At 38.8% G+C, this 27,899-nt stretch overlaps 1 protein-coding gene across 5 annotated transcripts in view; it reads left to right on the forward strand.

Moving 5' to 3' along the window:
* The window catches only part of ZNF385B (zinc finger protein 385B), a 427,950-nt gene that overhangs the window by 85,276 nt on the left and 314,775 nt on the right, over nucleotides 1-27,899 (forward strand). For 4 of the 5 annotated variants that reach the window (XM_032755256.2, XM_032755253.2, XM_032755254.2 and 1 more), the window contains exons 2-3: nucleotides 4,078-4,229; nucleotides 4,948-5,247. In XM_032755256.2, coding sequence (XP_032611147.1) covers nucleotides 4,950-5,247 — 298 coding nt within the window. In that variant the 5' untranslated portion in view covers nucleotides 4,078-4,229; nucleotides 4,948-4,949. Of the gene's footprint in view, nucleotides 1-4,077; nucleotides 4,230-4,947; nucleotides 5,248-27,899 lie in introns of those variants that run through there. The other variant, XM_058440625.1, reaches the window with a different exon arrangement.

Here is a 27,899-nt window from a genome sequence, read left to right on the forward strand (position 1 = left end):
GAAAATGCAAACAGCTGTGTGCTTAGCCCACATACACGCTAAAATAATTAGAAAGCATTGACCTTGGCCGGGTGCGGTGGCTCACACCTGTAATCCCAGCACTTTGGGAGGCTGAGGCAGGTGGATCACAAGGTCAGGAGATCAAGACCATCCTGGCCAACATTGTGAAACCCCGTCTCTACTAAAAATACAAAAATTAGCTGGACATGGTGGTGTGCCCTTGTAGTCCCAGTTACTCAGGAGGCTGAGGCAGGAGAATTGCTTGAATCTAGGAGGCAGAGGTTGCAATGAGCCAAGATGGCACCACTGCACTCCAGCCTGGGTGACAGAGCGAGACTCCATCTCAAAACAAACAAAAAAAGAAAACATTGAGGTTACTGTGTTCACAGCCAGTGCTACACACATATACACCCCATGCCCATACCACACACATATTACACACGCCACATATACCACACACATATTACACACGCCACATATACCACACACACACACCCTCCACTATACCCATATATCACCTACACTCCTCATACATCCCACACACAAACCACACACACACTACATATACTACGTACCCCATGCACACCACACTCATACACATCACAGTCACATATACCATACACAAACCACACACATATCACACACACTCCACACCTATACACCCCCGCGCATACCACACACACAAACCATACATCACATATACCACAGACCACAAACACATAAAGCACATATACACACACATCACACACTCACCTCCCATCCCGCTCACCTTACACCCTCCCACACAAATACAGCACGTTCATTTATTCAGCCAACATTTATTAAGTGCCTATTTTATACAAAACACAATCTTAGATTTTGAGGATACAAAGATGAATAAAACATAGTTTTTATACTCAAGGAGCTTGAAATCTAGCAAGGGAGGAAAATGTATACCTTTCCAAAAAATTTATTGTACTTTGTTGTAATTTCTTGTTTTCTCCTCTGTATTTCTCATTGGATTGTTTGGTCCCCTCAGACTTCTCCTTGACCGTGTTCACTGTTTTGTCCCTGGCGTCTTGCCCTCTGCCTACTTAGTCTGTAACAATATACTGAAATGAGTGAGTGAATAAGTAAAACCATATACATGTCATAAAACTATATAAATATTAAACCAATAATATAAGAATTGTATGTTGTGCTAACTTTGTGAACATGATGCCTCAGGGTGCAGAGGTGGGAAGAGACCCGGGCGAGGGAGCATCATGAGAACATCAGGAAAAGTGGGGAGCAAGGAAATGGCCATCTTGGATTTGGCAATTAGAAGTGTTTATGGTGACTTTGCAAAGACAAGCGCTACCTATGGAAAGGAGTTGCAAGCCAAGTTGTTAGGGGTTAAGGAATGACTGGGAAGTGGATAAAACTGATTGACTTGAGTTGAGGAATGAGCCTTTTCACACTTTCATAGAAGGGAGGCAGTCTCTAACTTGTTCTCCATCTGATGTGGCCACTCTTGAGTCAAAGAATGTATTGCTGTACATATGCAACAGAGATGTCTTTACCTCTGGATCAGTTTCCTTTTGTTTTTTTCAAATTATTATAGAAAACAATTGGATAACAATGCAGGTCAGGGAAAATCCTAGGGAAAGTTGTAACACTGGAAAATTTCCTGATGGATTGCATCCTAGTGATTTAAAATCACTCTTTTGGATATTCCCTGACTGTCCAGTTTGAATTCATCAGCTCTTTCCTCCAAAAGCAGGAACTCAAGGACCAACCTTTTCTCATTCTTTGGCCTGCACTAAAATGTCTTAATCGCTTATGAATGTTAACTTGTTGGTCATCTAATCTGGTAAAATAATACAAAAAAAGCATGGAGTTTTTGGTTCAGTTGTCCTGACTTTTCTTACACTCATTCCTGGCACTCCAAAGCACAGTGCTGCCCACTGCTCTGTTTAAAATCAGACACCCCCGAAGGTCCTTCTCTCCCACTCAAGTGAAACATGTAATTAAGATAGCCTGATGAAAAACTTTAAAATAGAAAGTGAGATTTTTCTCTCTTCTTCCATTTAAACTCACTGTTACTTTCCCCTTAGCAAGAAAGCTGACATTATAAATGTTATCACATTCACACATATTACAAGCCTAGAAATTATATCATCTCAGGCCAAAAGTGGATGCTGAGACTCTGATATCTTGCCTCTCTGCCACCTCTAGGTCCTTTTCCCAAGACCTCTGCAGCTAAATATACTTTGGTTGCAAGTGGCTGTTAACAGAAGCTGATCTTATTTTTCCCCTGAGAAAGAAGGATGTGTGAAGCCAGAACTAGGACTAATAAATTGGGATTTGGTGAACAGAATGCATACCCCACCCCCAGGCATTGGGTCTTTTCTAGAGTGGCCCATGAATGCGGTGTTGGAGGTTTGGGAGACCACTTGTGAGAGTAACCCTTGGAGAAGGTAAAATAGGGTTGAAAAGTTATGAAGGATGCTGGTAGTCTGAAGAGGTTACAGAATTCTAGAAGAGCCATTTATTTTATATGGAAGATATCTTTCTTCCTACTTAAAATATGTATATTTAAATAAATCAAAAGTAGAATAATTTCCAGGATAAATGGCAATCATAAAAGCACAGGTAACATTGCTTTATTTTTTATAAGATAATGCAAACAAAAAAGTCATAGGAACATTATAATGTATGTCTTGTGTCTGTGAAATACCGTGTGTTAATTTGCAATATGGACAAGCCTGGGCACCTCCAGGTTAAATTTTCAGATGAAAGTGTCAACAATTCTCCTCTGAGTCAAGGATCTTGCTTGCCTGAGTTGAAATATAAGCTTAGGTTTCAATGATTGAGTACGATGGTGCCTGGCCTCGTTCTGCAAGGTTAAACGTTATTGGCTTTTCTTATGTTTCACAGTGGATTAGTTTTCTAGACAGTGCAAAATGTTAGTAATTAGCTTATTTTAAAAATCACTTACTTATTTCAACTAATTCTTATGATATGTTTTAATATTTTAAGAGAAGATATAGATATTTGAACATAACTAATATGGCACTGATATTTTCTTAAGTTGTATGAGAAAAGTGACTTTATGATAACATAATATCTTAGGTTTAAGGAATAAAAGCAAAAATATTTATGTTCAGTTCAAACCCCATTTCAATTATAGCTGAATTATTTTCTGTAGCTTAGCTACAGGAACTGCTTAAACCTGATTTCTGCATAGTTTGAGCAGATTTTAAGGCAGGAGCTAAAAGGAATAGATTGACTTGGAAAATTTTGTGTAAGAGAGTTCTTTAAAATGGCATTATTAGGTTAAAGTATTAAAAGGAACAAGTAGGTTTTGCATATCAAAATGAACAATGTTCAAACAACCTTCACAATTGGATGTATGGGTATAAACAAGGAGATTTTTTGGCATACTATACATTAGAATCAATATCTGGTTTTATGGTCATACCTTTTCCGAATTTTAAACATCCTGCTTGTGAACACTCCAAATATGGACTTGTCTCTAGTAGCTCCTTCCTTTTCTTAGAGCTCTGAGACAACTTGGATCAAAAGGACTGTTGAAAGCCAATACCTTGCATTCCCCCTGAGTTTGTTCTATAAGCAGAAGTCCGTCACAAGCCATGATCCTTCCTTTATATAAACTCTTCATCTCTTGTGGCACAGCACTGCCACCTCAGCCGTTCTTTCTCACACATGCCCTTTTCCCTTAATTTTTGCCAAATTCCCCTCCCCCTTCTTTTTGGGAAGTGTCTTTTTATTTATTCAAATTATAAACCAAAATGTTGTTATAATCCCACTGATAATTTTGAAAATGCTGGTATTCCTGGTATTAACTAAAATGAAAAATTACATAAAATGGCACTGAAAAAAATAAAATGTCAAGGCAATCTTCATCAACCAAGTGTCTCAAAGTACTGAAAATCCCTTTCGAATCTTCCCTTAGTTTATAATCTACCTCTGTACTCTTACCTAAACAAATGAAGAAAATATCAACACTTAAAAATATAAAAAATTATTTCTTTTTCTATTTTATTCTTTTTCAATTACCAGTTTACTAAACTTTTATATTATTTTGTATTTCAGATGTTCTACATTTCAACTCCATCAAATATTAAATTGATGTTTATGGGCTAACCTGGAAACCGAAAAACAATTTGTTTCACTACAAGAATAAGAAAATATGTCCAAATTCCTGTCGGCTGACTTATAAAGGGAGTTTTAGAACACAACCCAATGTAAGTTGCAGACATACGGTATTTTGTTCTTTGTTACCTGCCCTGCAGTTAAGGCATGTATCTGTTTGTATATGCCCAGGTGTATGCTGATTGTATATATATTTGTGTCTACACATGAATATTTTCACAATTCCAGTTTCATAACATCATTTATTCCTTTCTTCAATAAAATTTGAATGTCTATTATGTAAAAGGTGCAGTTGTAGGCCTGAGGGATATCCAGAGACGAGGCGACTATCCTCATAGAGCTCATACTGTAATGGGGAGACAGACATAAGCCAAGTAATTGCACAATTACCTAAGAAATGCATACTCTGATAGGTGTCACATAGCACAATGTGAGCATATAACCAGATCTTGCCTTGTGTCCAGGGTCAGAAAGGGTTTCATGAGGAAGGTAATTTGCCAGCTGAGATCTCATGGGTGGGAAGTTAAAAGAGTAAACAGGGTGGAAGGTGATGGGAAGAGGGGCAAGGATGGGGTATAAACTGCTCCAGGTGAAAGGAACTTCTGTTCAAAAACCCCCAGGCACAAGGAACTCACGTTCAAAGACCGTAATTGCTTACTTAGGTACTTCCGATGATTTTTTTTCTAGTAGTAACCACTGGGTAGCTGGGCAACTTTTAGCTTAAACAAACCCTTAAAGATTAATTGTAATCATACTAGAAAATAAGGCATATATAATTTCAGAAGCACTTGTACTTGTTTTGTTTTTCAGGCATGAGGTACTCCTTAAGTCCTGACAACCATCTTGAAGATGGAATCATGAATATGGCAAATTTTCTACGGGGCTTTGAAGAAAAGGGGATAAAGAACGACAGGCCTGAGGACCAGTTGAGCAAAGAGAAAAAGAAAATTCTTTTCTCCTTCTGTGAGGTGTGCAACATCCAGCTGAACTCTGCAGCCCAGGCTCAGGTGCATTCCAACGGCAAATCCCACCGCAAACGAGTGAAGCAGCTGAGTGATGGGCAGCCCCCACCACCCGCCCAGGCCAGCCCCAGCAGCAACAGCAGCACAGGTAGGAGGCAGGGTCCCGGGTTCCGTGTGCTGTGGGGAGAGATGGTCCTGGTCTGGAAAATGAAGGATTTAGAACAAGACTTAATTTTTACCTTAAAACTGGGCCACCATGATAACATGTACTCTTTCTCCTACAGGTAAAATACATGAGCTGTTTGTCACCTCTCAAAATCTTTGTTACGCCCACTGACATACACACTGGTACACACACGTACACACACATACACACACATGCACAATTTGTATATGGGGCCAGAGACTTCCTGTATCCCCACAATGTGTGAACACTTCTGAATGTATTTTGAAATGTGTTTAAAATGCATCAGTGATGTCATTTTTTCCCTCTCTCAAAATTAGCTTTCCTGGGTTTCCTTTATCTGCTTTCTATTGGGTGGCATACCACTTGATAGTATATAAAAAGCTACAGCTTTATTTATAACATCCTGTGATGCAGGAGAGGAGCATTAATCTTGCATGTTAAACTTGTCATATTCTTTTAGAGAGTTGCCAGCAGTGTGCTGGGTGTTCTAACAATAGGAACAGGCATTGCCAAAACCAACAAGGCTTCCCTCTGAAATCCAGCACCATCATCCATCGCTTTCACTTGCCTCTCACCCTTTCCTTGTGGGCTGGATAGAGGCAGAAGCTCAGAAATTTTTGCATTTCTGCCTCTGCCCTGAATTCTAAACAATCTTTCAAATCCTTTATCTTATCCTTGGGCAGCCCCTCCTCCTCCACATTACAGGTCACTGGGTATCTTCACTGTGACAGAATTAAATAAAAATGTGAAATTTATCATTATCCATGGTGAAGATTTCTACAAAAGGCGGGCTTCCTCCCATGGTTTGAGGTGGGAGGCCAAGATAAGCCTCCTCCCAAATGTGGGGGACGAGCTCCAAATTCTACTCTAGCAAGGGTTTGCTCTGTAATGAGGCCCCAGCTTGAAGTGAGATGATACAGAGAAAACATTTGTTGGAATTTTACTCAGTGCTGTTACATGGGTATTGGTGTGTTGTAAATAAATAATTTTTATATTTCAAGCCAAATCTAACTACTTTTTACTCAGTGGATGATTTAATTTCATTAAATTGTTTTCTTCGGTCAATATTTAACATGCTGTGAAAGAAAGTAAAGGGGCTTACAGGATTTAAGATACACACTTACAATAGTAGAAAAATTATTTTTCCATTTTCTATTTAATTATTATAATTATTCCAAGGTGTATTCATTTACCTATGGTTATATATTAAAAATATAGTTAATGTTATGGCCGGGCGCAGTGGCTCACGCCTGTAATCCCGGCACTTTGGGAGGCCAAGGCAGGCGGATTGCTTGAGGCCAGGAGTTCAAGACCCACCTGGGCAACATGGTGAAACCCCGTATCTACTAAAATTATAAAAATTAGTCAGAGGTGGTGGCACACACCTGTAATCCCAGCTACTCAGGAGGCTGAGGCAGGAAAATCGCCTGAACCCAGGAGGTAGAGGTTGCATTGAGCCAAGATCGCGCCACTGCACTCCAGCCTGGGCAACAGAGCGAGACTCTGTCTCAAAAAACAATATATATATATAAAATATATATTATTAATTAATAATATTATATATATATTTAGTGTTAGGTTCAAAACTGATACCTAAGTTAGAGCACAAATAGCCTGAGTAAAAGTTTGAATTACATCTGTTATGGTGTAAATGTCTATAAATACCATAGTCATTAAAAATTATATTTCTGAAGAATATCTCACGATAGGGGAAATTGTCCATGATATAATGCTAAGTGAAACAGCAGAAACTAAAGCGGAATATACCTAGTGCTATCATGTGTGCATGTGTACACTGTCTACTATTTAGAGTCTCCACTGAATGAGGTTCAAGCCTGACATCATTTCATTTTTTTGGTCACTTTCCTCACTTTTGATCTATCAAATTTGTGTTTCCTGCTGGGTAGCAACTCTCTTAACACTCTCTCAACTCATAACTTCTCACTTTTGTATATTCAGAAAGATTCTTTGATTTAGAAGATTCAGTTCTATTTATAAAAACATCATTTTATTGCCAAATTAAGATTTGTCTAGATGGACTCTAGAACTTGGAGTGGCCTCAGCCTGCTCTTCAGCCTAGTGGTGGGAAACCATAGAAGGATAGAAAGGCGGAGGTTTACCTTACCTTACAGCCTCTGCAAGGTGGCAATGCTGTTCTTAATTGATGACTACTATTTTGGCTGTCTCTGTGGGTCATACATCCTCTTAACAGACCCTGTGGATGAAGGGATCCCCCAGATGGTCCCTTAGACATTGAGAGTCCCTTGTGAGATAGCTGCATCTTCCAGCTTACTCATAGTTGTTAGCAGAAGCCTTCGTTCCTTGACTGTGTGTGCCTCTTTCTTCCACACTGTGTTAGTCCTGGCAAGATTGTGCCCTCTGTTCTCATATGCCTCAATGCTTGGGGATTGAGATCAGAATCCATCTGAGAATGAACATTCGTCTTGAAAACCTGGAACTGCTGGGGCCCAGGCAAGTACAGGTGGAGTGGACTGCGGGGGGGCTTTTCTTTCCTGCTCGGGTAACACAGGGGAGGCTGGCAAGCCCACTGACAAAGCAGGCACCTAAATAAGAAACAAAATGCCAGTCTTCCTTTTTTGCCCATCACTTGGCTTCAGAGAATATTATGGGTTGAATTGTGTTTCTTCACACACACACAAAAAGATATATTGGAATTCTAACCCCCAGTACCTCAGAATATGACCTTATTTAGAGCTAGGGTCTTCACAGAGGTAATTAAGTTAAAATGAAGTCATTAGGGTGGGCTGTAATCCAATATGACTGATAACCTCACAAAAAAAATGGAAATTCGGACACAGAGGCAGATATGCACAGAGAGGGAAGATGATGTGAGAAGAGATACAGGGAGAAGACAGCCATCGACAAGCCAAGGAGAGAGTCCTAGAATAGATCCTTCCCTCATAGCCCTCAGAAGGAACCAACCCAAGTAACACATTGATTTTTTTTACTTCTAGCCTCTAGAACTATAAGATGATAAATTTCTGTTGTGTAAGCCACTTAGTTTGTAGTACTTTGTTACAACAGCCCCAGAAAACAAACACAGAGAAGAAAATCGAAGCCTATTTCACACCCACAGAGAAAAATATGTGGTAGTAGATATTCCTCCCAAGAACTGTTAATTTAAGAGGTGACTTCCCCTCTTCTGGGTCGGTTTTATAGTTTTGGAGTTGGCATCGATGGGAATTGGGTCCACAGGGTGATGGTGGAAACTTGTTTTTAGTAATAAAAGGTGGCTGACCCCTAACCACTGGAAGTTCTTCTGCCAAATTTAGTATTCAGGGTATTTACAGAACTTTTAGATCTGAGCTTTAGAACAACAGGAAGATTCTTAGAGTGTACCTGAAACCAGTCTGCTGTGTGTGTGTGTGTGTGTGTGTGTGTAAAATCAGTGTACCAAAGTGAGCAAGGAACTTGTGATAAGTAGCAGCAAGATCCTTTTCCCAGCACTGTCTCCCTAGCCAAATGTTTTATGAATACTCCGGGCTGTGAAAGAGGCACTCAAAGGGGAAGCATAAAGAGCTGAGGTAACTTAGTTTGCATATAAAAGATCCCTAATGCTTTCCCCATCCAGTTCCAAGGGGTAAGTGGAAATAACAGAAACCGCAGATGGGTCTTGGCTAACGGAAAGGAAAAAGTAGTTGTGAGTTTCTATTTCTCACAGGGTCCACAAAGACAGTAAGATCCTGGTGTTCCTGGCCCCTAGCAAGGGTGGGCAGATGGACCTGAGGCAGTCTCATAATTTCTTATGGGCTTAGGGAGTACAGAAGCTGCTGGTTGAACCTGGGAACCACAGGGACATCGTCTTTTCTGTTAGACTGGGACAGTGGCAGGATAATGTTTTACATGTACCACAGCAAAGAAATACCTCACAGTTCCTGCATGAACTAATGACTAAATATCAGAAAGAAATAAGCATGCCTCAGCAGATGTTCATGTGCAGAAGTGACAGCCAGGCCATGAACACTCCTACCTGAGCCCTGGAACCATGTAAGCCAATAAGTACCCTCCTCAACCCACCCCGAATCTGGATGCAACTCTGGGGAAAGTCACTCCATACTGCCTGAAATTAAGTATCTATCATCACATGAGATGGAGTTTGTACTAGGCAGCATAATTTATCCTTAGCAGGTTTATACTTAAATATTGGCTAAAGGAAATTTTTCAACTAGAAAGGAAATGTTAATGAATCTTGGAGCTTTGAGAAGGAAAGAAGAAAGAACAATGGAAAGAATAGAAATATGGTACATAATAAACTACCCATAGTAGGGTTCTCCAGAGAAGCAGAACCAGTAGGAGAAAGGAGTTAGCTCACACAAGTATGGAGGCCTCCAATTTTCAAGATCTGTAGGAAATCTGGAGACCCAGGACAGCCAATGGTGTTATTCCAGCCTAAGTCCAAAAAACATGAGATTCAGAAGAATTGATGGTATAGTTCTAGTCTGAGGGCTGGCTGGTCAAGACCCAAGAGGAGCTGATGTTTCAATTTGAGTCTGAAGGCAGGAAAAAAAAACTAATATCACAGGTGGAAGGCAGTGAGGCAGGAAGAAATACCCAGAATAATGTGTAACCAAATATCTGAACATCCAGTGACCCAGTCAAGTTGACACATAAAATTGTTACATTATCATTTTCTTCATGAGTTTCATAAATCATATTTGATGACTGAAACAAAATACAATCATCTGATGCTAAAAACAATGATATTTAAAAGTAGGGAAGTTAAATGCTGATACCAATAAATTGTCTGCCATAAGTCACATTTGTATATCATTATAATATTAATGGCAACCACTGTGAAAACTATATAAAGAGATACAACCAAAATATAAATAAATAAAGATGGAGTCCTAAAAAGTGTTCAAGTAAGCCACAGGACAGAAAGAAGAGAGAAACAGAGGACCAAGAACCAAAGGAAAAAACAGAAAGCAAATAATAAAACGTCAAACTTAAAGGCTAACATCAATAATTACTTTAAATGTAAATAGCCTAAATAAACCAATCAAAAGAAAAAATGCATTTAAAAAAATAACCCAACTATATGCTGCTGACAAGAAACTCACTTCAAAATCAATAAGAGGTATGTTGAAAGTAAAAGGATGGAAAAGAATATATCGTGCAAACAGTAATTTAAAAAATAAAGGCAGGGGTAGCTATATTAATATCTGATGAAGTGGCATGTAAAGAAATTTACTAGGGACAGAGTGAGACATTATGTCCTGATAAAATGTTCAACTCACCGGGAAGACATAATGATCCTAAATGTTCATGCACCAGACAATAGAGCCTCAAAGTACATGAAGCAAAAACTGATAGAGCAGAAAAAAGAAATGGATAAATTTACAATTGCAGTTGGGGACCTACTCTCAGCAACTGATAGGATTATTAAACAAAATAAGCAAGAATATAGAGGATCTGAACAATATAATCAACTATAAAAGGATCTAGTTAATTTATATAGAACTCTACTCAATAACAGTAGAACACTATTTTTTCCAAGTGCCTATACAGCTATTCACAAAGGTAGACCACATATTGGACCATAACACAAACCTTAATGCATTTGAAGGAACTGTAATCATATACAATATTTTCTCTGATCATAATGAAATCAAGTAGAAATTAGTAGTAGAAAAACAACAGGAAAATTAAACAACATATCTCTTAAATAATCTATGAATCAAAGAAGAAGTCTCAAAGGAAAAACTAGAGGAAAATGAAAGCACAACATAGTAAAATATGTGGGATGAAGCTAAAGCAGTGCTGAACTGGAAATTTACAGCCTTAAATGCTTATATTTGAAATGAAACAAAGTTCTCAAATAAGTAAGTTCCCAACCAAGAAGCTAGAAAAGAATAGAAAAACCAAACCACAAGCAACTGGAAGGAAGAAAGTAATAAAGACCTAAACCAACAGTCTGTGAAGTTGAAAATAGGAAAGCAATAGAGGAAAAGTCCATAAAACAAAAAGCTTATTCTTTAAGAAAGAAAAATCAATGAAATTTGTAAGCTTTTAGCAAGACTGATGAGTACAAGAAGAAAGAAGAAGATACCAATGAGATACATGATATTATGACACAACTTGCAGCAATTAAAAATATAATAAGCAAATACTAAAAACTTGTGTTTATAAATTTGACAAATGAGAAGGATGAACCAGTCCTTCAGAAACCATAAATAACTAAAATTCAACTAAAATAAAAATAGACTATCTGGGCCAGGTGTGGTGGCTCATGCCTGTAATCCCAGCACTTTGGGAGGCTGAGGTGGGTGGATTACTTGAGGTCAGGTGTTGAGACCAGCCTGGCCAACATGGTGAAACCCCACCTCTATTAAAAATACAAAAATTTACCTGGCATGGTGACATGTGCCTAGATTCCCAGCTGTTCTGAAGGTTGAGACAGGAGAATCGCTGGAACCCAGGAGGCATAGGTTGTGGTGAGCCAAGATTGTGCCATTGCACTCCAGCCTGGGAGACAGAGCAAGACTCCATCTCAAATAAACATAAACATAAATTTAAAAGTAGACAATCTGAATAGGCCTATAGCCATCAAATAAGCTGAATTTATCATTACAAAGCACTTGAAAAGCAAATTTCTGGATTCATATGGTTTCAGTGGAGAATTCTACCAAGGATTTTTTAAACTGACACCAATTTTATACAGTTGCTTTCAGAAAATAGAAGAAGAGGAAACACTTCCCAACTTATTTTATGAGGCTGGTATTATCCTCATACCCAAATCAGACAACACATTTTTTTTTAGAAACCCTACAGAATAGTATCTCATAAACTTAGAGTAAAAAATTATCAACAAAATATGAGCAAATTGAATCCAGCAATGTATGAAAAGAATTATATACCGTAACTAAGTGGGATTTATTCCAGGTATGCAAAACTGGCTCACCATTTAAAAATTAATAATCTACCACCTGGGCATGGTGGCTCACACCTGTAATCCCAGCACTTTGGGAGGCTGAAGTGGGCATATCACCTGAGGTCAACAGTTCGAGACCAGCCTGGCCAACATGGAAAAACCCCGTCTCTACTAAAAATATAAAAAAATTAGCTGGGCATAGTAGTGAGTGCCTGTAATCCCAGCTACTCAGGAGGCTGAGGCAGGAAAATCACTTGAACCTGGGAGGTGGAGGTTGCAGTGAGCCGAGATCACACCACTGCACTCCAGCCTGGGCAACAGAGCAGGACTCCATCTCTAAAAACAAAAGCAAAAACAAAAACAAAAACAAAATCTACCATATCAACAAGCTAAAGAAGAGAAGTCACATGATCACATCCATTAATGCAGTAAAAGCATTTGAGAAAACCCAACACACATTTTCAGCAAGCTAGGAATAGAGGGAAACTACCTTGATTTAAAGAAGCATCTAAACAAAGCCTACAGGTAACATCATACTTAATGGTGAAAGACTGAATGTTTTTCTCCTAAGACCAAGAGCAGGGGAAGGATGTCCACTCTCAATTCTCTTATTCAAAATGGTGCTGGAAGTTCTAGCCATTATAATAAGGCAAGAAAAACAAATAAAAATAAAAGCCTGTAATCCCAGTACTTTGGGAGACTGATAAAAGAGGATCACTTGAGCCTAGGAGTTCAAGACCAGCCTGGACAACACAACCTGTCTCTAAAAAGCAAAAAAATAAATAAAGAAAGAAAATGTTAGCCAGGCATGGTGGTGCACACCTGTAGTCCCAGCTACTCAGGAGACTGTGGTGGGAGGATTGCTTGGGCTCAAGAGGTCGAGGCTGCAGTGAGCTGCAATCACACCACTGTACTCCAGACTGCGTGACAGAGTGAGACCCTGTCTCAAAAAAAAAAAAAATCGCATATTATATACTAAAAATGAACATATGGAAATCAAAATTTTAAAATGCAATACCATTTATAATCACTCCCTAATAAAATGAAATAGATATATACTTTAAAAAACATGTGTAGGATCTGTATGCTGAAAATTACAAAATGCTGAGAAAAGAAATGGAAGACCTAAATAAATGGAGAGACATACCATGTGTTTAGAAATCAGGATTAGAAAACTCAACAAGATTAAGATGCCAATTCTCCTTAAACTGATCTATAATTTTCATGCAATTTCTATCAAAATCCCAGCAAGTTCTTTTTGTAGACATAGACAAGATTATGCTAACATTTATATGAACAAGCACAGACCTTTTAGCTGGTTTAGCTACTAGCTAAAACTTGACAAAGAAGAAAAAAGGAGGGATCTCTCTACCCAATATTGATGCTTACTATATATTTAAAGTAATCAAGACAGTGGTTTTATTGTAGAGAGAGAGAGAGATGAAAAAGACTAGAGAACCCAGACATAGATCCACACACACATACTCAATTGATTTTTTGATAAAGGTACAAAAGCAAGTCAATGGAGAAAGAATACCTTTTCAACAAATGGTCCTGGAGTAATTGAACAGCTATAGGCAACAAAACAAACAAACTTAGGCCTAAATTCTGACACCATATAAAAAGATTAACTCAAAGTGAATTATAGATTTAAATGTAAAAAACATAAAAATTTAAAACTTCTGGTGGCTGCCCTAGAATTCCTGGGCTTGTGGCTGCATCACTCCAGTCTCTGCTTCTGTTTTTACAACATCTTCTGCTCTGTATGTCTATGTCTTTTCTTCAGATCTCCTTTCTCCTTATCTCATAAGGATGCTTGGCATTGGGTTTAGAGCTCACCTGTATCATCCTGGATTATTTCCTCATCTCAAGATTCCTAGCAATCACATCTGCAATGAGCCTTTCTGCAAAAAAGATAACACTCACAGGTTCCAAGGATTTGACATGGATATCTTTTGGGGGTGACTTGTTAAACTGTGGTACAACTGTACTAAGGAATACTACTCAGCAATAAAAAGGAGTGAACCCTTGATACATACAACAACTTGGATGGATCTTCGGAGAATTATACTGAGTGGAAAAAGCCAATCCCCAAAGTAACATACTGTATGGATTCCATTTATACAACATTTTTGAAATAGCAAAATTGTAGAAGTAGAGGACAAATTAGTGGTTGGTAAGGGATAGGGGTGAGTTTCAAGAAGGAAGTAGGTATAGGTACAAAACTGCAACATGAGAGATCCCTGGTGGGGGATACATGAATCTACACAGGTCATACACACACACACACACACACACACACACACACACACACGAATCCAGGCAACACTGGAGAAATCTGAATAAGCTTTGTACATCAGATCAATGTGAATATCCTGATTACACTATTATTCTATAGCTTTAAAAAATTTTGAGATCATGCCACTGCCTTCCAGCCTGGGCGACAGAGTGAGACTCCGTCTCAAAAAAAAAAATTTTTTTTTACTATGGGTAGAAGCTGGGCAAGGTGTTCAGGAAAACTCCATTATTTCTTACAACTGCATGTGAATCTCTGATTATCTTGATAAAAATTTCAGTTAAAATTTATAATAAAGATACCACCTAAACCCCCCAGTTTTCTAGTAGCATAATTAGAGATGGAAACAGAACCCTTGGGGATTTTTCTTATTTTAAATATTACCAAGTTCCTATTTTACAGAGATTAATAGAACAATATCTTAAGTATCAAGAGAAAATAAATATTTAAATAAGTGAATTGCAATATGGTATGCTAAGAACAATGACAGATCTACATGTAATGCAGATGTGGCACAGAAAAAGGAATGATTAACTTTATGGAGGTCAAGGAAGGCTTCTCAGAGGAGGTGATCTTTGAGATGAGTATTCAAAGATGAGTTTCAAATTATTCAAGAAAAAACATTCCAGGTATAGGCAACGGCAATGCAGGTGCATATAGGAACAAACTATAAATAGTTTCTTATTATTGGAGTGAAGTATGATTTGGGGGAAAAGAGGAAGATCACTTTGCAAAGGTAGAAAGGAATCAGAACAGGAAAAAGGGTTTTCCGGTCCTATGGGAACAGAGGTACAGGAAAAACAGCTGCAAAGACATAGATAAGAAAGTCACAGGCAGCTGCTGGAATTCAGAGCTAAGTTGTCCTGAGTTCTCTCTGTCATTCTGGTTTATGTTAACTAGGAGCCTCTGCATCAATTCCAGACATCTCACTTAAGTATTGCTTCCCCAGGATACCATACAATTGCAGAGCTTATTTTCCATGACCCATCCACAGCTTCCCAAGTCCAGATAAAACTAACCATATTAGTTCTCTATGTAGAACTGATATAGCTAGTGACTGACATCCTGCCCTCTGCTATCCATTCTCATTTAATATTAAAATTTTAAGACTAAAAAAAAATTAAGCAAAGAGAATGGAGAAAAGTCATCCAAAGGGAATGAAGAGAATGCTCAAACTCTCAACTCCAGGAAAAGCTTGGTGTGTCTAAAAAGCTGAGATGTGGCTGAAACTGAGTAAGACAATTATTAATAGAAGGAAACACGAGAAGTTTGGAAAGGTCGGCAGAAGCTTTAAGAAAAAATTTGAAAACAATTTTTTTTAAATTATGATTCTGTGGGTCAGAAATGTGGGCTGTGCTCAGCTAGGTGGTTCTTGTGCTGGACTCATTGGTGGACACCTGTGGAGCTGCAGGCTGCTACAGAGTAACTGCCTTAGATGGTTTTAGATGGCTTCACACATGCATCTGGCAGTTGCTGCTGGCTGTAGGCTGGATAATTCTTACCAGTAGACCCCTCTTCAAGGAGACTAGACCAGGCTTTGTTACCTAGCATTAACAGAGCAGTGTTGCAAGACAGCAAGAACAGAAGCTGCAACTTACTGCATTCTTTTGGTCAGAGCTAGTCACAAGGTGCTATGGTTTGAATGTTTGTGTCTCTCTAAAATTCATACATTAGAAGTTAAACCCCAACGTGACAGTATTAAGAGGTGGTGTCTTTGAGAGGTGATTAGGCCATGAGGGTGCCACCATTATGAATGGGATTAGTGCTCTTATAAAAGAGGCTTCAAGATCTGCCTGCTTCTTCTGCTTTTCAACCAAGTTGAGGACACAATGTTGGTTTCCTCTGGAGGATGCAGCAACAAGGCGTCATCTTGGAAGGAGAGAGCAAGCACTTACCAGACACCAAATCTGCTGATACCTTGATCTTGTACTTCTCAGCCTTCATAACTGTGAGAAATAAATTTCTATTATTTAAAAATCACCTCAGTCTGTGGTATTCTGTTATAGCAGCAGGAATGGCCTAAGACACAATGCCAGCTCAAATTAAAGGGGTGGAAAAATAGACCTTGCTTTGTGATTCAAGAAGTGGCATCTTTTATTTGGCTTTAGAAATTTTAAACTGGCAAGATGGCCAAATAGGAACCGCTCCAGTCTACAGCTCCCAGCGTGAGTGATGCAGAAGATGGGTGATTTCCGCATTTCCACCTGAGGCACTGGGTTCATCTCACTGGGGCTTGTTGGACAGTGGGTGTAGGACAGTGAGTGCAGCCCACCGAGCGTGAGCCAAAGCAGGGTGAGGCATCGCCTCAACCGGGAAGCTCAAGGGGTCAGGGAATTCCCTTTCATAGCCAAGGGAGGCTGTGACAGATGGCACCTGGAAAATTGGGTCACTCCCACCCTAATACTGCGCTTTTCCAACGGTCTTAGCAAACGGCACACCAGGAGATTATATCCCACACCTGGCTTGGAGGGTCCCATGCCCACAGAGCCTCGCTCATTGCTAGCACAGCAGTCTGAGATCAAACTGCAAGGTGGTAGCAAGACTGGGGGAGGGGTGCCTGCCAATGTTGAGGCTTGAGTAGGTAAACAAAGCCGCCGGACAGCTCGAACTGGGTGGAGCCCACTGCAGCTAAAGGAGGCCTGCATGCCTCTGTAGACCCCACCTCTGGGGGCAAGGCATAGCCGAACAAAAGGCAGCAGAAACCTCTGCAGACTTAAATGTCCCTGACAGCTTTGAAGAGACTAGTGTTTCTCCCAGCATGGAGTTTGAGATCTGAGAATGGGCAGACTGCCTCCTCAACTGGGTCCCTGACCCCTGAGTAGCCTAACTGGGAGGCACCCCCCAGTAGGGGCAGACTGACACCTCATACAGCTGGGTGCCCCTCTGAGACAAAGATTCCAGAGGAACAATCAGGCAGCAACATTTGCTGTTCAGCAATATTCACTGTTCTGCAGCCTCTGCTGCTGATACCCAGGCAAACAGCATCTGGAGTGGGCCTCCAGCAAACTCCAAGAGACCTGCAGCTGAGGGTCCTGACTGTTAGAAGGAAAACTAACAGACAGAAAGGACGTCCACACCAAAATCCCATCTGTACGTCACCATCATCAAAGACCAAAGGTAGATAAAACCACAAAGATGGGGATAAAACAGAGCAGAAAAGCTGAAAATTCTAAAAATCAGAGTGCCTCTCCTCCTCCAAAGGAACACAGCTCCTTGCCAGCAACAGAACAAAGCTGGTCAGAGAATGACGCTGATGAGTTGAGAGAAAAAGGCTTCAGATGATCAAACTTCTCTGAGCTAAAGGAGAAGTTCAAACTCATCGTAAAGAAGCTAAAAACCTTCAAAAAAGATTAGACGAATGGCTAACTAGAATAACCAGTGTAGGTAAGTCCTAAAACGACTTGATGGAGCTGAAAACCATGGCACAAGAACTGCACAAGCTTCAGTAGCTGATTCAATCAACTGGAAGAAAGGGTATCAGTGATTGAAGATCAAATGAATGAAATGAAGTGAGAAGTGTAGAGAAAAAAGAGTAAAAAGAAACGAACAAAGCCTCCAAGAAATATGGGACTATGTGAAAAGACCAAATGTACGTTTGATTGGTGTACCTGAAAGTGATGGGGAGAATGGAACCAAGTTGGAAAACACTCTGCAGGATATTATCCAGGAGAACTTCCCCAACCTAGCAAGGCAGGCCAACATTCAGATTCAGGAAATACAGAGGATGCCACAAAGATACTCCTCGAGAAGAGCAACTCCAAGACACATAATTGTCAGATTCACCAAAGTTGAAATGAAAAAAAAAAAATGTTAAGGGCAGCCAGAGAGAAAGGTCAGGTTACCCACAAAGGGAAGCCCATCAGACTAACAACAGATCTCTCGGCAGAAACTCTACAAGCCAGAAGACAGTGGGGGCCAATATTTGACATTCTTAAAGAAAAGAATTTTCAACCCAGAATTTCATATCCAGCCAAACTAAGCTTCATAAGTGAAGGAGAAATAAAATCCTTTACAGACAAGCAAATGCCAAGAGATTTTGTCACCACCAGGCCTGCCCTAAAAGAGCTCCTGAAGGAAGCACTAAACATAGAAAGGAACAACTGGTACCAGCCACTGCAAAAACATGCCAAATTGTAAAGACCATCAAGGCTAGGAAGAAACTGCATCAACTAACAAGCAAAATAACCAGCTAACATCTTAATGACAGGATCAAATTCACACATAACAATATTAACCTTAAATGTAAATGGGCTAAATGCTCCAATTAAAAGACATAGACTGGCAAATTGGATAAAGAGTCAAGACCCATCAGTGTGCTGTATTCAGGAAACCCATCTCACGTGCAGAGACACACATAGGCTCAAAATAAAGGGATGGAGGAAGATCTACCAAGCAAATGGAAAACAAAAAAAGGCACGGGTTGCAATCCTAGTCTCTGATAAAGCAGACTTTAAACCAACAAAGATCAAAAGCAACAAAGAAGGCCATTACATAATGGTAAAGGGATCAATTCAACAAGAAGAGCTGACTATCCTAAATATATATGCACCCAATACAGGAGCACCCACATTAATAAAGCAAGTCCTGAGAGACCTACAAAGAGACTTAGACTCCCACAAAATAATAATGGGAGACTTTAACACCCCACTGTCAATATTAGACAGATCAATGAGACAGAAGGTTAACAAGGATATCCAGGACTTTGGCTCAGCTCTGCACCAAGCAGACCTAATAGACATCTACAGAACTCTCCACCCCAAGTCAACAGAATATACATTCTTCTCAGCACCACATTGCACTTATTCCAAAATTGACCACATAGTTGGAAGTAAAGTACTCCTCAGCAAATGTAAAAGAACAGAAATTATAACAAACTGTCTCTCAGACCACAGTGCAATCAAACTAGAACTCAGGATTAAGAAACTCACTCAAAACCACTCAACTACATGGAAACTAAACAACCTGCTCCTGAATGACTACTGGGTACCTAACGAAATGAAGGGAGAAATAAAGATGTTCTTTGAAACCAATGAGAACAAAGACACAACATACCAGAATCTCTGGGACACATTTAAAGCAGTGTGTAGAGGGAAGTTTATAGCACTAAATGTCCACAAGGGAAAGCAGGAAAGATCTAAAATTGATACCCTAACATCACAATTGAAAGAACTAGAGAAGCAAGAGCAAACACATTCAAAAGCTAGCAGAAGGCAAGAAATAAGTAAGATCAGAGCAGAACTGAAGGAGATAGAGACACAAAAAACCCTTCAAAAAACCAATGAATCCAGGAGCTGGTTTTCTGAAAAGATCAACAAAATTGACAGACCACTAGCAAGACTAATAAAGAAGGAAAGAGAGAAGAATCAAATAGACACAATAAAAAATGATAAAGGGGATATCACCACCGATCCCACAGAAATACAAACTACCATCAAGGAATACTATAAACACCTCTATGCAAATAAACTAGAAAATCTAGAAGAAATGGATAAATTCCTGGACACACACACCCTCCCAAAACTAAACCAGGAAGAAGTTGAATCTCTGAATAGACCAGTAACAGGCTCTGAAATTGAGGCAATATTTAATAGCCTACCAACCAAAAAAAGTCCAGGACAGATGGATACACAGTCGAATTCTACCAGAGGTACAAGGAGGAGCTGGTACCATTCCTTCTGAAACTATTCCAATCCATAGAAAAAGAGGGAATCCTCCCTAACTCATTTTATGAGGCCAGCATTATCCTGATAGCAAAGCCTGGTAGAGGCACAACAAAAAAAGAGAATTTTAGACCAATATCCCTGATGAACATCGATGCAAAAATCCTCAATAAAATACTGGCAAACCAAATCCGGCAGTACATCAAAAAGCTTATCCACCATGATCAAGTGGGCTTCATCCCTGGGATGCAAGGCTGGTTCAACATATGCAAATCAATAAATGTAATACAGCATATAAACAGAACCAAAGACAAAAACCACATGATTATCCCAGTAGATGCATAAAAGGCCTTTGACAAAATTCAACAGCCCTTCATGCTAAAAACTCTCAATAAATTAGGTATTGGTGGGATGTATCTCAAAATAATAAGAGCTATTTATGACAAACCCACAGCCAATATCATACTGAATGGGCAAAAACTGGAAGCATTCCCTTTGAAAACTGGCACAAGACAGGGATGCCCTCTCTCACCACTCCTATTCAACATAGTGTTGGAAGTTCTGGCCAGGGCAATCAGGCAGGAGAAAGAAATAAAGAGTATTCAGTTAGGAAAAGAGGAAGTCAAACTGTCCCTGTTTGCAGATGACATGATTGTATATTTAGAAAACCCCATTGTCTCAGCCCAAAATCTCCTTAAGCTGATAAGCAACTTCAGCAAAGTCTCAGGATACAAAATCAATGTGCAAAAATCACAAGCATTCTTATACACCAATAACAGACAGCCAAATCATGAGTGAACTCCCATTTACAATTGCTTCAAAGAAAATAAAATACCTAGGAATCCAACTTACAAGGGATGTGAAGGACCTCTTCAAGGAGAACTACAAACCACTGCTCAATGAAATCAAAGAGGATACAAACAAATGGAAGAACATTCCATGCTCATGGATAGGAAGAATCAATATCGTGAAAATGGCCATACTGCCCAAGGTAATTTATAGATTCAGTGCCATCCCCATCAAGCTACCAATGACTTTCTTCACAGAATTGGAAAATACTACTTTAAAGTTCATATGGAACCCAAAAAGAGCCCACGTTGCCAAGACAATCCTAAGCCAAAAGAACAAAGCTGGAGGCATCACGCTACCTGACTTCAAACTATACTACAAGGCCACAGTAACCAAAACATCATGGTACTGGTACCACAACAGAGACATAGATCAATGGAACAGAACAGAGCCCTCAGAAATAATACCACACATCTACAACCATCTGATCTTTGACAAACCTGACAAAAACAAGAAATGGGGAAAGGATTCCCTATTTAATAAATGGTGCTGGGCAAACTGGCTAGCCATATTTAGAAAGCTGAAACTAGATCCCTTCTTTACACCTTATACAAAAATTAATTCAAGATAGATTAAAAACTTAAATCCTTGACCTAAAACCACAAAAACCCTAGAAGAAAACCTAGGCAATACCATTCAGGACATAGGCATGGGCAAGGATTTCATGACTAAAACACCAAAAGCAATGGCAACAAAAGCCAGAATTGACAAATGGGATCTAATTAAACTAAAGAGCTTCTGCACAGCAAAAGAAACTACCATCAGAGTGAACAGGCAACCTATGGAATGGGAGAAAATTTTTGCAATCTACTCATCTGACAAAGGGTTAATATCCAGAATCTAGAAAGAACTCTAACAAATTTGCAAGAAAAAAACAACCCCATCACAAAGTGGGCAAAGGACATGAGCAGACACTTCTCAAAAGAAGACATTTATGCAGCCAAAAGACACATGAAAAAATGCTCATCAGCACTGGCCATCAGAGAAATGCAAATCAAAACCATGAATGAGATACCATCTCACGCCAGTTAGAATGGTGTTCATTAAAAAGTCAGGAAACAACAGGTGCTGGAGAGGATGTGGATAAATAGGAACAGTTTTACACTGTTGGTGGGACTGTAAACTGGTTCAACCATTGTGGAAGACAGTGTGGTGATTCATCAAGGATCTAGAACTAGAAATACCATTTGACCCAGCCATCCCATTACTGGGTATATACTCAAAGGACTATAAATCATGCTGCTATAAAGACACATGCACACGTATGTTTATTGTGGCACTATTCACAATAGCAAAGACTTGGAACCAACCCAAATGTCCATCAGTGATAGACTGGATTAAGAAAATGTGGCACCTATACACCATGGAATACTATGCAGCCATAAAAAATGATGAGTTCATATCCTTTGTAGGGACATGGATGAAGCTGGAAACCTTCATTCTCAGCAAACTATCGCAGGGACAAAAAACCAAACACTGCGTGTTCTCACTCGTAGGTGGGAATTGAACAATGAGAACACTTGGACACAGGAAGGGGAACATCACACACCGGGGCCTGTCGTGGGGTGGGGGGAGCGGGGCGAGATAGCATTAGGAGATATACCTAATGTAAATGACGAGTTAATGGGTGCAGCACACCAACATGGCACATGTATATATATATAAGAAACCTGCACGTTGTGCACATGTACCCTAGAACTTAAAGTATAATAATAAAAAGAAACTAAAACACAATTAGTAAATAAATAAAAAAAAGAAATTTTAAAATGAGCTTGAGTAGATTTTAAAGTCAGGGCGTTTTGGATGGGGGAGAAGATAAGGGTAATAAAACCTGGGTATTTTGCAGCAGGAAGTGGAGTAGTAGTTTGGACGTGGTAATGAACAGCAGGATTGGAAAATGGGTTGTCAGTTGGAGTGTTATACATAATTTTTTTTTTTTTTGCTGCTATAGTCTGTACTGTTCTTTGACGCCCCCAGGATCCTCCGTTATTGTTTTCCCTGTCTCCCTTAAAGATTTCTTGATTTCATTCCTAGTCTACATTCAAGAAACAATTATTAGTATTAAATGGCTTCCGGGGTCAGGACACTAATGATAGGTATTATAACTCTTAAAATATGTGTGGGGGGTTTTAAATACATAGGCCAGATTTATCACATTGCATCTCATGCATATTTAAAATGTTAAATTTATCCTCAAATGTGTTTTCCCAGAAATTTTTGAAGAACTTTAAAAATTAAACTTGAAAACGCGATACCATAGAATTACCACAAGATGGTGCCATGAGTATATTGAAAGTATGATAGTTTCTTCATTCCCTTGCCCACATCAACATTCTGATGGAACTTATTAAGTATGGAAAGCAAAGAAATACCACACCAAGGAGTGAGGATGTGTGCACATGCATGTGTGGGCAGGAGCATGCTCATTTGAAAGACTGTCTGAGCACCTTGTATGCAGTAGGCAGAATCTATAGGGGAGACATGGCAGGGGGTGGTGAGGGTGGGAAGAGCAGGAGAGATCTTTCTTTAGTTTTCAGGAATAAAAATTCCTACTTAAATATATTAATATTGCTCCATGTCTGGAAAAAATCTCCATTTTAAGAGATATTAGGAATGAACATTAATTTTAAATGATGCAACCTTTGGTTCATATGACAGATTTAGAGACGAGGCTAGAATTCATCAGTATGATAATGTATTTTACCTTTTCAGTAGAAACACATAGTTTTAAATGCTTGCTTTCACTTAATTTTTGATGAATCAATCTGCCATTTATCATTCAACCAAAATATCTGACTTTTGCAAATATAATTACCATGGTGAATGTATAACAAATCATTGAGTTTCTACCAGTAAGTGCACTAGATAAGTAAATCATTTCAGTGTGAGGTAGGTGGGTTAAAGTATTTACAATATACCTATTTCTTTAAACCTCTTAATTAGTAAGTTCAGAAAACTCCTTTCATAGAATAATTATTATACAATCCATGTATTGGATAGAGCCCATATGACTTATGGTTTTTAATGAAGGGACAGACTTAGAAGGGGAAAAGGCCTTGGTCAAAATATGTCAGATTACACCTTTGAAAATAGGGCATCCACTTTTCTTTGTATAAGTCACAGGTCCTTATAAGAGCACTCAGGCATTGTCTCTTACTTGTAGTACTTCAGACCTGGTGATGATACATATAGTAGAAGGAATACTGATATACTTTTCTAATTCATTGTCTTACTCAGAATTGATCACTGTTTAGTTTCCAAGTATTTTACAAAATCCTGACTCTATTCTTCAAAGCAAGGATAAGAGTTGGTACCCTTTATCTGTTCTCCCCAGATAAATTTAATTGAGATTGATATTGTGGGGCTTATTGAGGTTGAAGTTCCTTGGGAATGAGAGTAGAGAATTTTGGAAATAGGATGGTCTCAAGTTACAACTCTAACCACCTCCTGCCGCACAAATGCTTTGAATTTGAGACAGAGCTCCAGCCGTTTTCAGTGGTGTCAGAAACCTAAAACTATACTTGACGTAAACTTGGAAAAGTCATTATAGAACATCTCCATATTCTGTACATGTGGTTAAAAACTGTCAAACAAGGGTGTGGATTATACAAGTGTGTGGATTAAGTACAGAACTCTAAGGGATTGATACATAAAAGAGTTTGAATGGAAGTTTGATAAAATGATTAAAAGGAGTGGTTGACCCTTTTTTAGCGAAGGACGGATTGTCTTTTTCTTTAAGATTGCCTTTGAATATAAACTTTTACATATTATATGTATTAAAAGATAAGAGTTGCTTAACATCAAGTCTTGGTTTTTAGATTTTGCAAACCAAATACACCTTTCAGTGTGGAAACTGAGTCTTAGACAATCATGGCAAGTGTTTACATGTCTGAGTGATTTAAATCATCAAAGGCATATTTAAAACCTTGGTGTCTGCCTGGAATAGAAGTGTTACCTATTTTAAACTAATCCAGGGAGAAGGGTTTTCAGTAGTCAGCCAAGCCCAGTGGTAATTAGTGAGTTCAATTTCCACTGGAGGATGAATGTATTTTCACTTGGACTGACCAGCTTTCTTCACACAGACATTTGACTTTCACGTCTTAACAGTGTCACAGCCAAGGAGGCTGTTGGACAGTGTTCTGGATTAGAAATCCCTGTGGAATGTTACAGCTGACCATGTGGTTGGTATATGTCCTTGGCACTTAATGATTTTTCTTGAGCTGGGTTTGGGCCAGCTGTGAAACATATTTGCTCTTCTGATTACATGGAGTTTGGAGGAGGTAGAAGGGCTGGATATTGTACTTTTTAATGGGCTGAGTGTGCTGGCACTCACACATAATGTTAACCCACTTCATTTCAAGAGCTTGCCCTCTGGTGAGCCTGCACTGCAATCCAGAGACTCTTGTCCTGTAGATGTTGGGTATTTATCTATTATTTTATGGACTTGATGTGAAAGGTATAGGGAGCTTTTTTTTTTTTTTTAATCATAGCCCTGAAGTGTTACTCATCTTATAGGATGGTAAGTTACTTTTAGAAGCTGCTATAACTCCATCAAACCATCGGGGCACCATTTTGGTTGCTAAAAAAAAGAAGAATTCACCAAATTATGTTGTATAGTCAAAAAAATAAATGCAGTTTCCTTCTTCAGATAGAAAATGACTTTGAGATTGTGTTTTAGATACTAAGAGCCACACATTCCAGTCTAGTTTGTTCAGTGAATAGAAAGACCACTCTTCACATAAATGCCTCCTGGACACTTCCCCAGTGCAGGTCTAGGCCCCAAAAGGCACCCAGGAAATGCTCTTTGAAGACAGTGAATGTTCTATTGACCTAAAATCTTAAATGTAGTGTCAATGCTCTGCTATAATAAAGTTCTTTAATGTACTTAAAGAAAAGTATTTATTTGGGAAATGTGCTCATAAGAAAGACTCCAAGCAAATGCAACACATTATTCTTGTTTTTTGAGAACATTTGTTTTTAAAATGGATTTTAAAACAGTTGACTCTTGATGGCAGAAAATATCGCTACTTTTTTCTAAAACTGATTTTAAAGAACCTCTATAGCAAGTAGTTTATAGCATATACAAATAAAACAGAAATCTTTACTTCATAAGGCAAAGCTTATTTTTTTGTTTGTGTCTGACAGTGCCACATGCACTGTTTAACATTTTGCTTTTGGATATTTTGCTTTTGGGTACAATGAGAAGAGGGTGAGATAAACCCAATGTTTTGCCTCCCTCTGAAATACATGCGTCCTTTTAAAATTTCCTTTTGAAAATTAAGGTAGGTTGCTAAAAAAATATTTATGTCAAGTGCCTTTCACACTAGTGGGTATAGAGTTTAGGTGATCAATGAGTACTATTATTATTATGTTTTATTTTTTTTTGATTCAGTCATTGTGAGTGGCTTCTTCTTGCCTATCTTTTCCACATCCTAGTTTTGTCATTGTGCATTATTGCCACATTTCTGCTCTGCTTTGTGTCTCAGTCTTAGTAGCACCTTCCCTCATATTTTTGCCCATCCATTAAAGTAACACTACCCTCCAGATTTCTTGCCTAAGTAAGAGAACACCTGCTTAGGTACCATTTCCCAATCCATAACTTTCTAGCAGTTTAGGTAAACATTTATACGGTCCACAATCTCTTACTTGCAATTTCTGAAATCCAAGAAGCAATGAAAACTGGAAGATTTTATAATCCATATTGATGGTAAAACGTGACATGAACTAATGTGAGCTTAAATTATAGCATTTATTTATCTCAATGAGTATGAATATGCACATGTTTTGCTATAGAATGTTAATGTGTCTGATTATAGAGCTGTTGCCCCAGACTCCAATGCAGCATTATATAACATCTGCCACTGGAGGCATTATATAATTCCTGGCATATGTAGAGTATTACCTTTCTAAAATCTGAAAACATTTGAATTCTGAAATGCATCAAGCACTAAGGGTTTTAGATAAGGGATTGGCCTATAATCAAATATCCTGGTTTAATTTTAAACTTTCATCTTATTACTAGGGAGCTTCATGTGTGATAATAATAAAAAGATTTTTAGGCATACAATCTCTTATGAACTATTCCTATGACTATTTTTGAAGGAAAGTTCATGTGTGTGTTGGGTGAGGCAGAGAAGACAGAAGAGAGAGAGGACACTGAACAGTTGCAAAGTCAATGATGCCCAATGCTGTTTCTCATAATACATTCAAATGTTGCCCTAGGGGCTTCAGGAGACGCAAAACAAATGGAATTCAGGTGGCAAAAGTGACTGTGAGGGGCAAGTGTGTTCAATGGCATAGGTATATGTATACGCACACGCTTATGTGCATATCCACTTGTGTGTCTAATCTGTCTCCAAGCAAGGGCATCTAACCAGCAGCCCGTAAGGAGTCAGCTTTCCATATGGGGACATAGTGAGAATGCCCATGAGAGTGCTGTGTTTAATGTTGCTCCAGAATGCTGTGTTACGTAAATGTGTGCTGCTTAGTTTTACACAGATGTTTCATATTGTAGACACTTCTAAATGTGTCATCTCAGAGCTGGTAGGATTACTAGAACTGAACCCAGTCATTTATAGGAGATCCTCAAATCAGGACTTGCCTTTACTGGATTCTAATTTGTTTGGCCTTCAGAGTCTCAATGAGAACCTAAAACCCTTTTTAAAAAATTGAATAGAACCTTAAATGTGTTGTCAATGTTGCCTCCTAGGAATTTCTTCCAGTTTATTTTTGTGATTTTTAATAAACTATATCTTTTTTGCTTTGCAGTTTGCATGCACATGTCAAAGCTGTATATTTTGTGATCTCAAATCACTGTTACTGCTTTCTGGGGTATATGTATTTCTGGGGTATATCTAATACTGCTTTCTGACCTTGTGTTTTCTAAAGACAATGTCCGGTAGCTCTTGCATCTTAT

This window comes from Hylobates moloch, unplaced genomic scaffold (assembly GCF_009828535.3).
Source record: "Hylobates moloch isolate HMO894 unplaced genomic scaffold, HMol_V3 SCAFFOLD_1, whole genome shotgun sequence".
Taxonomy (NCBI): Eukaryota; Metazoa; Chordata; class Mammalia; order Primates; family Hylobatidae; genus Hylobates; species Hylobates moloch.